The sequence below is a fragment of the Papio anubis genome, chromosome 2 (assembly GCF_008728515.1).
Source record: "Papio anubis isolate 15944 chromosome 2, Panubis1.0, whole genome shotgun sequence".
NCBI lineage: Eukaryota > Metazoa > Chordata > Mammalia > Primates > Cercopithecidae > Papio > Papio anubis.
In genome coordinates this window covers 33,918,882-33,930,162 of record NC_044977.1, presented here as the reverse complement: position 1 = coordinate 33,930,162, position 11,281 = coordinate 33,918,882, and the positions used below count along the sequence as shown (strand labels likewise).

General features: G+C 44.7%; 1 protein-coding gene and 1 pseudogene across 1 annotated transcript; both read left to right on the top strand.

Annotated features, from left to right (window-relative positions):
• The first annotated feature begins 1,343 nt into the window (after positions 1-1,343).
• On the top strand, positions 1,344-5,824 carry ZNF80 (zinc finger protein 80). The gene is given in 4 exon segments (XM_021934073.2): positions 1,344-3,389; positions 3,391-3,878; positions 3,880-3,925; positions 3,927-5,824. Coding segments are annotated over 4 exon segments (879 nt in total). The 5' UTR covers positions 1,344-3,305; the 3' UTR covers positions 4,188-5,824.
• A 1,644-nt stretch (positions 5,825-7,468) lies between these two features.
• On the top strand, positions 7,469-10,126 carry LOC101013757 (annotated as a pseudogene).
• The last annotated feature ends 1,155 nt before the right edge of the window (positions 10,127-11,281 follow it).

The window sequence follows — 11,281 nt, the reverse complement described above, 5'->3', positions numbered from 1 at the left end:
ATCTCAAAAAAAAAAAGAATCAAGGAGAATCCATGTTTTTAGAGGCAAGGACATTTTAGTTGGGCCTATCCTAATGACCTCATTTTAATGATCATCGGCAAAGATTCTGTTTCCAAATAAGGTCACATGCTTATGTACTGCAGGTTAGGATTTCATCTTTTTGGGGGGATCAATTCAACCCAAAAAGGTAAGTATCTATATCTTGTAGAAATGTGACACTATGTTCTAAAGGGATATACTATTGGAGTCATAGGGTAAGGCCACAATTGTGTGAATGAAGGTGGATTCTCCACTGAAGGAAGAAGATAATACACTGATTAGGCATCTTTCTAAAAGATGGAAACAGAAAATGGGGAATATAGGCCTGGATTGGGGTTAGTTCCTCTATTTGGACTTTGACTTGGGCCTAGACACTGTGGAATTGAGGCATGTGTGAGGTGTTTCTGGGTGTTAGAGAAAACCTGGCCTCTTCCTAAAATGGTGGTGAAGAGAATGGGCTCTGAGTAGAAGGCAGCTGTATGGAGGCCAGGTGAATGGACTGGGAACTGAGGACTCCAAGAACAGCCCTATCTAGTAGCCAGTTGTTATTCTTTATGTGAAAGTCCCTCTGAGATCCCCAGTCCTAGGAAAAGTCTTGTTAAAGCCACAGTTTGGTCTAACGCTAGAGAGATTATGTTCATGCCTGGATTACAGTGATGAAGGGGAGGTCCATAGATGTATCCAAGGATCAAAAATTGCAGGTGATAGTCTATAGTCACATTGGTTAAGTCATCCACAGGAGCCCTTGTGAGAAACCCCCTGAGAATTTCCAGAAAGCACACTCTGGGCATTGTTATTGATATGATCTAATTTGTACCAACTTTTTGCTGAGATATTCACATTACTTGCAAGCTTTGCTACTGACAGCTCAAATGAGAGAAATTTTTTATCATTTTTAGGAGCCGTTTTATATCATTAAAACCATATGCTGAAAGACAAATTCATTAAAGAAAAAAAATAGACATTTCCAAGAAACAAAACTAACTCATTTTGTAACCTTCCACATGATCATGGTTAGATCGCATGTATTTAGTGATCAGCCTTTCTTTAACTCTTTTTTTTTTTCTCAAGACAGAGTCTTGCTCTGTTGCCCAGGCTGGAGTGCGGTGGCCCCATCTTGGCTCACTGCAACCTCTGCCTCCCCAATTCAAGCAATTCTCCTGCCTCAGCCTCCTGAATAGCTGGGATTACAGGCACGCACCACCACGCCCAGCCAATTTTTGTATTTTTAGTAGATACTGGGTTTCACCATGTTGGCCAGGCTGGTCTCAAACTCCTGATCTTGTGATCCGCCAGCCTTGGCCTCCCAAAGTGCTGGAATTACAGGTGTGAGCCACCAGGCCCAGCTCTTTAACTCTTAAAAATGAACAAAACAGAGACCAGGAATGACACTTTGAGAATCATTGCTGGAGAGAACTTCACCATCAAATGTGCAGCGTCCTGAGACTGATGGGGACATTGTCCCTGGTAAGATAGTTAAGAACCTATTCAGAAGAGCTCATGCATAGCTGCCTAAGTTATTGCCATCCACTATTGCCTCCCATCTTGGGGAGAGTCTTGCTGTCTGGACAACACAGCTGAGCCTTCTGCCTTGTATTGTGACTGTACTGACTTGTTCCAAATACTTTGGGTGAGAAAACTCTGTTGGATTTTCCAGTTAGCATATCTGCCTGCTCTTTTATTTCTCTGGTCCCAATATTTACATCTTATAAAAGTAATCAAGTTGGTGATACCAGCAAAATTTCACACTACACACATTCTTAGTTATGAAACATTAGAATTTTTTTTAATCAGCAAAATGAAAATGGCATTTGATAGCACCTCTTCTTTTCAATATAGTACATAGAGTTTCTGGCCAGCACAGAAGAAAGAAAAATAAAACAAAGTATAAGTATTCGCTAAAAGTCAACCTGTCAAGCCACCTCACTGGGAGAACTGCAATATCAGTGTCTTTGGGTCTCTCCTCTTGAGCTGATTAGATTCTGAGAGAGGAGCATTCCAAACAGCTGCTAGGAAGAGCAAAGAGTGATGGAGTGAGGGGTCCAGATGTCAGTGACCATCAGTTCTCTTCTTCAGTACTGGCCAGAACCTTCCAATTTGCCTCTCATTCCCTGGTTCCACGATCCTCTCTTCACTTTAAAAACCAGCTGCATTTTGGGAAGGGGAGGGCGTGGATCAGGGTCTTGCTCAAAGCTCAAGTCACTGCCACCAATCTCCATATGATGGCTTCCACTCCTTACCAGCTCCAGAGCGATTTAGTACTGCTGTGCCCTTCATTTCTGAGGATTCTGCAACATAAACTGTGATGCTTCCCTGGCTCCCCGGGGAGCAGTACTGGACGGCAGCAGTCCCAGGCGGCTGAACAGTGTTGTATTCTGTGTAGTGGCCATCCTCTTTCCTGAACTCTCTCCAGGTGTTCGCTAATGTGAGCATTCTGGAACACATTTCCTGGTACATCTTGGAAAGCTTTGTTTTGGAAAGACCTTTAGGAGATAGGACCAAACTTTTCCAAAGTGATTTTACTAATTACAGAACCCTCCACAACATAAAAGAGACCCTGAATTTCCATGTCTTCTCCACACTGTTTGGACTGGATTGACTTTAATGCCCAGCCCCTCGGTACAGTTTATCATCGGGTCAGCGGGTAAAACTAAGTGATAAGTAGGACACGCTCTCTCCACACCCTGCATGAACAAGTTCCTTACATGCATGTTCTCATGTGCATGTTTGTGTGCAAGGTCGCAGGTCCTCCCTGACACAACCGGCATCAACTTCAATTTAGAAGAATTGAGGGTTAAATTCCCAGGAATTAAAAAATGAAACTGAAGCCGCTGAGACTTGTAGTTCGGCTGGCGGAGGCCGCACGCAGCTCTCTATCTGTAGTCGGAAGTACTCTCTGCGCATGCGGATACGGCTGTCACGTGAACCTTTTGTCTTGCTACCTTGCAGCAACATCTGAGGCAGTGATGCAGGACATGTCCATGATCTTAACCTGTAAGAAGTGGGAGCAGCTGGACCCACCCCAGAGGACCCTGTAGTAGGAGGTGACACCAGAGACCTGCAGACCCCTCGTCACTGGGGCGTGCAAACCGGAGTTGACCTACCAGCTGAAGCAGCGATAAAAGAGCAGAAGACACCTTTGCCAAAACTACTGTCCAGGTGACAAAGTAAAAACCAAGGCCAGCCAGCCTTGTCCCTGGAAAGACTAACTCAGGGAGCCAGAAGTTCCTCCAGGTTGAGGTGAGTGTGGGAAAGAGTGGTTGGAAATGCAGAAGGGGCGCTTGAGTCTGGCTACCGTCTCCCACACGGAGACTTTCTGGAGGAAGGTGAGTCCTAAACGCGATGGTCTGGGGGACAGGTGATGGTCTGCACTCATGGGTTTTACAGGAGCCGGTCTCCACAGGAGACAATCCCCGTGAATGTGACTCCCAGGGAACAAGTAAAGACACTTTGGTTCGTGAGGGGAAGACCTACAAATGCAAGGAATGTGGGAAAGTGTTTAACAAGAACAGCCTCCTTGTTCGACATCATCAGATTCATGCTGGGGTGAAGCCTTATGAATGCCAGGAGTGTGGAAAAGCCTTTCGTGAAAAGATGGACTTCTTTCGACACATGAGGATTCACACAGGGGAGAAGCCCTGTAAGTGCGTGGAGTGCGGGAAGGTCTTCAACCGCAGGTCGCACCTCCTGTGCCACCACCAGATTCACACTGGAGAGAAGCCCTATGAGTGCAGCGAGTGTGGAAAGACCTTCAGCTATCACTCTGTCTTCATCCAGCATCGTATGACCCACACTGGAGAAAAACTCTTCGGTGCAAAGAATGTGGGGAAACCTTTTCTGCAACTCTTCCTTAACCCGGCACATGAAGATTCACACTGGAGAGAAGCCCTGCAAAGTGCAGTGAGTGCGGGAAGACTTTCACCTACCACTCTGTTTTCTTCCGACATAGTATGGCCCGCCCTGCAGGAAAGCCCTATGAGTGTAAAGAACGTGGGAAAGGTTTTTACTATGGCTATTCCCTCACTCTACACACAAGGAGCCACAATGGAGAGAAACCTTACGAGTGCCTTGAACGTACAAAGGCCTTTGGCTACCACTCTGCTTTTGCCCGACTTAGTAAGATCCACTCGGGAGAAAAAAGCCTTTGAGTGCAAATGATGTGGGAATTTGTGGGTTTTCTTTCTTTCTTTTTTTTTTCTTTCTTTCTTTTTGATACGTAAGGAGCCACACTGAAGAGAAGCACTCTGAATTCAGTGACAGTAGGAAAGCTGTGACCTGCAGCTCTTCCTCACTTGGCATTGAAGAATTCATTCCAGAGATAAACTCTATAAGATATGTGGGAAGGACTTTTGCAAGTGGGCCCACATCAGTCAACGTCAGAGAACTTAAACAGGGAAAAGACATTGTGACAAAAACTAGTGAAGAAAATCTTTTGGCCACAGGAAATATCTTCCTCAGCATCTGAGAATTTTTCCAGGAGGGAGACTATTGGTTTTTGTGCACTTGAAAGAACCACCCACATCTCTCTCCATAGTTTGTATCCCTAAGCCACCTCAGGAATTTTTTTTCTTTTAAGTAAGAAGGGAACTGTAAAAGAGAAAAAAAGAAATTCATGCACAGCTTCTGTCAGACTTCTCTGAAAGCCATGCCTATCAAAATTTGAATTCAGTTCTTCATTTTGCAGATGCCTGAAAGGTACAAGGGCCTTGCCTCATTATTTGTCCTTTATATGTATTCACTCCTGTCTACAGGAGAATTGTCCTCTGTAAAGACTGACTCTGTAAAGATTTATTGAATGCATTCTTTGTTCTAAAACATTGTACTCCTGAGGAACGTAAGTCTTTGTGAGAAATATGAATGCTTAAGTAATGGAATATGTGAAACTTGTAAGAACGTAGAATATAAAAATACTGCCATATAAAATCATTTCATATCTAAGGAGATAAGTATCCACATTGAATTGGCATATTTTGCTGCATCATTTAAGACTATTTAAGATTTTAAGTTAAAAAAAAAATTCTTCATGTGGTTTTGAACACCCAGCACTCGATATACTTGTTTGTTTTGATTTATTTTCTCAGGGACAAGAGAATGATGGTGAAGCTGTGTTGCTTTCCCAGGTGAGCCTTGATTATTTCCTCTGTGCTTTCTCAGCTTCTTTGGCCTTCTGTAAGAAGGGCTTCTCCAAGAGCATGCCACTAGTTTTCTAGAGGTTAAACAAGAGCTAAGACAAACAAAACAAAACATAGCTTATCTAATCTAATGAGAAACCCAGAAAAAAATGTTTTGATGAATACAATGTATTAAAATATAAAATATGTAGCTCCTTCAACATGTTAATTCAATTCTAGAAATCTTCAGAAATATTCTTATATTATGCAGAGATGTGCGTGCGAAGACTAATTGCGAAGACTAATCGCTGCAGTTTTGTTTTTATGTGTGAAACGAGAACAATCTAAATGTTTATCAGTAGGAAGTAAGTTATGGTACATCTGTTCTATGAAATACTATGAAGCAATAAGGTATCTTTATCTGTACTAATATCAAAACATCTCTAAGATACAGTATTTAGTAAAAGAGAAACTTTCAGGAAATAAAACTACGTCTAGAAGTATAAGCCTAAAACTGTTAATAGTGGTTTTCTGCAGGAAATGGAATGGACCGGGGTTATATGCAATGTTCAGTTTTTACTTTTATACTTAAGTATTGTTTACATTTGAAAAATAAAAAACATTTATTGTTTTTGCAACAAATGTTTACAGTATTTCTATAAAGATAGTATTTTTTTGGAATGAAAGTGACTTCTATTATTTCTTAAAAAACATACATTTTACAGGGTGTTTTTTTTTTTTTTTTTTAAAGTCCTGGTCTTATTATGCGTTTAAAAAATAACAGACCAAGGATCCATAGATACCTAATCACATTTAATAAATCATAATATAGTTTTGTTTTTTGGGTTTTTTTTTTTTTTTTTTTTTTTGAGATGGAGTCTCACTCTGTCACCCAGGCTGGAGTGCAGTAGCGCATCTTGGCTCACTGCAACCTCTGCCTCTGAGTTCAAGTGATTCTCTTACCTCTGCCTCGCAAGTGGCTGGGACTACAGGCAGGTGCCACCATGCCCAGCTAAATTTTTTGTAGTTTTAGTAGAGACGGGGTTTCACCATGTTAGCCAGATGGTCTCAGTCTCCTGACCTCGTGATCCGCACGCCTTGGCCTCCCAAAGTGCTGGGATTACAGGCGTGAGTCACTGCACCCAGCCGTTAATAGTTTTAAAATGATGAGCCAGCATATATGTAGTTGAATACATGTAAAAATGAGAGTTCAGCATAGGCTACTCCTCAGTGAACATTCATTTCCTTTAAATTGCTGGTAACATAAATGCTCTTTTGCATGTGGTTAGGTTTTAGATGGCCAGTTTCTATTTCCCTGGATTTGATCACAAGAAAGCACCAGACTGATGTTGATGTCAATGTATTTTGCACACACATTGGCTAGCCACAGCTGATTTGTGTTTGCTACTGAATGAATGTGATCTGGTTAGCTTTGTGATATACGTTCGTATTCCAAATGAAGAGAACTATAGCTGCATTTTTTTCCCAACATAATCGTGCCTGGCAGTCAGACCTGTTTTCCAGTAAAGAAAATGAGTTTGATATCTGCAGATCATATCTTACAACTTGCTGTGTTCTCCCTCACAAAATTTGTGAACATTTGTTAGCATCATTTCATTTAGGAATCATATACCATCAGAAATATTTTCCCTATTAGGAATAAACAGGGAGTGCAATTTTCATATGAACTAACCTGTAACCCACTGGTAAAACCCCGTTCATGCTTTTCAGTTGTAGTACTTGGCCCAAAACAGTTGCACCACCATCTGGGGCAATTTTGTGAGCGTTATTCTCTTCTTTAGCAAGAGAAGTTGGCAGCTGTGTCATGATATAAGTAGATTCTGTCCATCTGGGGTCAGTTCCTGGAAGTGGACTGTGAGTGAGATGACCTTATTGGCTTAGGAGGAGAAAATGTCTCCTTGGGAAGATCTCTTTTCTGTGAGAGTCATTGAGTAGTCTCTAGTGTGAGTCTAGACTGAGCAGGCTTCACTGCCCTGGGAGAGGTGAATGCAAGACCTTTGTTGTTTGCTGTGGTTTGAAAACTCTGCCTCTACTACCACCTCCTCAAGTGCAATGGGACCCACAGAACTACAGGGCCCTGCTGAGCCCAGGAGCTGCATGGAATGGTGGCAGTCACCTTGACAGTGCAGTGGGCATGTATCAGACTGCAAGCTAGGGGGAGGAACAAGGCATCAGTTGGGAAGAGGGGATGCATGGCTAGACTTGAGCCCTCTTCATCCGGATGTCCCCAGACCCCCCAGCACAGGCCAAGCATAAAGGCCATGTGGGAGTGACCCCCCTGACCCAAGGGGGGCTTCATGTGCTACATGTAGGCAAAGCTGTCTCCATCCTCACAGCCAGAGGCTGGCCCTTCACAGCCTCCAGTCAGGCAGGGAGCCCTCCGGGGTGGCCTGTTCATGGGCTACAGCCCAGTAAGTGGAGGGCGGGGAGCAGCAACATCCCCCAGGGTCTACCAGGTATCCCTCCAGCTGGTGCCTCTGAGCCTCATAGGGCCCAGAAGCGATCAGCCTCTCCCACTGAGGGTCCCCAGGTACTGGAGAGAGGCCCTGGGCTGGGGGCCAGAGAGGGATTACCCCTTGAAGAACCATCTCCTGTGGGGCTCTTGGGCCCAGGGGCACTGGGGCTGGGAGCAGGTGTGGCCAGCCACCATTTCTCCCACTGTGACCTCTGTGTTGTGGAACAGGGAAGTAGTGCTACCTGTTATTGGACTTCAGGGGACTGGAGTCCCCCCTGGCCCCAATCATATGCTTCCTGAAATGCTTTGCACACCAGAGACAGCTTCCCCAGATTCAGGGGGACAGGGATCCCCGGGGGAGTCCCCAGGGCCAGCACTCTGGGCCAGCTGCACACACTCGACACTGATTTGCAGTCTTGCACAAATAAGGGGTAAGAGCCCAGTGGCTGGGGTGGGCAATGGGGGGAGCCTCTGGCCTAGGGAGTCCCTGGCATTGACAGTGGGCACAGTCCCAAACACACACTCCCAGTCCTGGACCTCCAGGCCCCTGCCCCACCAAGCAAAGGCTGCTTCCTGCTGGAGAAGCCCCAAATGTCAGTTTCAAGGAAGAGGGGCCAGCCCTTTGGAGGTGCCAGGGAACCCTGGGCCACCCCACTGCTGCCAACAGTTCTGATGCTCAAACCACACCCTTCTGGAGCCACCTGCTGCCTGGGCCCAACGAGCCTGTTTTGGACCCAACAGACTGCAGTCCCATGGAGCGGAGGCTGAGAGGTGCCCATCACCCGAAGCTGAGCCCACTTTGAAGCCACTGGAAGGGGCCAGGCCTGCTGGGCCCCCCTAGTGCCTCCCCTGTTCCCACCCCTGTTGTCAGCTGTACCCTGCTGGTCAACTTTGAGGAATCATTGCTGCAAGGACACTTTGCACCATCTGGCCACATTGAGGGCTTCAAAGCAGAGACTGGAGCTAGTGGGTCCTACTGCCACCACCATGTCACACTGCCTGTCACTGTCACCTTCTTTGAGGTTTCTGAGCAAAATGTCCCCACCCCCTTCCTGGGCTTCATGGATCTGAACTCCCCAGGGAGGAAGAGTTACAGCGTGCCCAAAGTGGGCACTATGCAAGTAACATTTAACCCCAACCAGACTATGGTGAAGATGTTCGGTGACCTTGGACTTCTTGGACATGCCTGCTGCCACATGCCCTTCTTGTGCCATTGCCTCTTTTTGGTGCCTGTGGATGAGCAGAAAAATGCTAACCCCACCTACTGCCTCCTCTGCTGCTTGCTGCACCTTTGGTTCTGTAGCTCCCGCTCAGGCCTCTTAAGCCAGAATGGAGATCTCTGCCTGCCTTTTTCCTGCGGGCGCCTGGAGCTACGAACTTCAGGCTGTGACTGAGACCCCTCTTAACTCACGTTATTCACCTTTACCCTGATTGCCAGCACTCTGAACCAATGTGGGTTCAACTCTGCCCATCTTGCCCATCCCATAGATGAAGAGATGGCAAGAGACCCTTCAGGCTCGAGTTAAAGCCCTCACCATGCTCATGTCCAGATTGATTATTTGGGTGTTTGAAGCTTCTGATCCTTACTACACCCTGCCCTACCTCAGGTCCTCCATGTGCCTGTCCCCTCCCTTGGGTCTCCCAGGCCAGGTTAGGTAGTAGGGAGGAACCGGAGCCACCCTGAGGTTATCCCAAGGTCCCAGGCAAGTCATGCCAGTGTTGCCTCCCTGTCCTGAAACAGGACCACTTATTATTTTATTTATTTTTAATTTATAGTTTATTCAAATTGGATTGACTTAGTACCTCCCACACCTGATCATTGGCATCACCCCCCTCCTTTCCCACTCTCAGATATTGCTCCAACCTCAGGAGTGGAAGAGGCTTATGTGGGGGGAGTAGGAGAACTGCTCTCCCTCAGCTGAGGGAAGAGGGCTTATTCTAGAGGGACTGAGTCAGTAGCCAAAGCCTCAGCTTGCCCTGTCCTTCCCCTAGTCCCTTCACTTCCCCTACACTCTGATCTAGCTCTGAAAGTCAAATTATACATATGCATGTGTCCACAAGCTTGTCTTTGTGTGGTATGTGTGAGAGAGAGAGAGTGCATGTATGCACACACACACAGGTTAACCACCCCTCACCTATGGTTCCAGACTCCAGTTGTCCCTTTCCTCCTACCTGTGTCTCCTTGCTTTGGGGTGTGACTGAGGAAGGTGTCCAGGGAGCAGAGTCAAGTCCAAGCACTGGGGTGCCTTCTCTCACCTGGCCAGACTCTGACCCACCTACCTCATCTGGGGTAAGTGGCAACTCTCAAACTCAGTCATGTGGTTTCCAACTGTCCCATTCCCCACTCCAGACTCTGACCCAGCCTCAGTCCTGACTCCTGGGGCTGGCCTGAGGGGAACAAGCATTTGTTGAAACTCAAAAAAACAGGAAAATATTTTACCTGGTACTTTTTTTTAGAAAAAAAAAAAAAAAAAGATTTTAAAAGAAAGATTAAATTATTGCTTGGAAACTTGAGAAAGTTTTCAGTTAACATTTTTCAGTTAACATTTGCTCAAAAATAAAAATCACAAAACAAAGGAGGAAACAAGATGTCATGGGGTGGCGGGATCAAAGAAAAAAAAAGAAAACCTGCCTCTACTAAGACATTGGGACAGTACTTCTGCATCTGAGGGTAGTGGAGGTAGTTGATGTGACCCACTGCTTCCTAGGAGGTTATAATTGTCACTCAAGAAAGTTATGAATTAAGAGACCCCCAGTGGGATCTCACTGTGATTATGCAATGATCTGGATTTGTTAGAGTGCCCTTGTAGTAAACAAATATCCATGGAATTTTTCAAGGTAGAATGCAACTGCAATACACATGGCAGTGAAAAAGTAACTGCACTGCGTGGTATAAACTGACTAAATTTCATCTCCCTCTACATCTCACATTGGAAGGAGACCAACCTGCTTTGGAGCAAGTGTTCAGTGTTCTTGGACAATTCAATTAAAGGGCATGGGAACTCTCATAAGAAGATGCTGAGCTTCAGGATAAGGAGGCATAGGAGAGCTCTTATGTAGTTAACTGGAAAAATAGGGAAAATGTCCATATTTAAATTCCAAGTTTGTGGGGCAATTCATTCCAGTTGCAGGTGAAAAGGTGTTTTCCTAAAGCTAATAAAACATAGGCATTTGGGGCATGTAATTCTTTAGCTGTGACATTTGGCTTGCTAAATATTTTCCAATGAAGGATTTTGAATGTATATCTCTCCTTTAATTTTCATTAATGATGTTGAGAAGTAAGCTATCAGTTTATTGTTATTTCTTTATAGGTAATTCTCTAGCTTCTTTTACAATCTATTTATCTTTCATATTCTAGAATTTCAATATGATGTGTCTAAGTGTGATTTTCTAATTTATCCTGCTTGGTGTTCATAAGGATTTCTGAATCTCAAGATTTCTTTATTTCTCCAATTCTGAAAACTTTTCATACCTGATAATTTTGAATATGAGTCTCTCCCATTATCTCTGTTATTACTCTCTATAGATGTGTATTATACCCTCTCACTTTATCTTCCCTTTCTCTTACCTTCCATGTTTTCAATCTCTTTGTTCCTCTATGCATTCAGAGTAATTACTTCATATCTACCTTCTAGTTCATTAGCTCTCTTTTCAC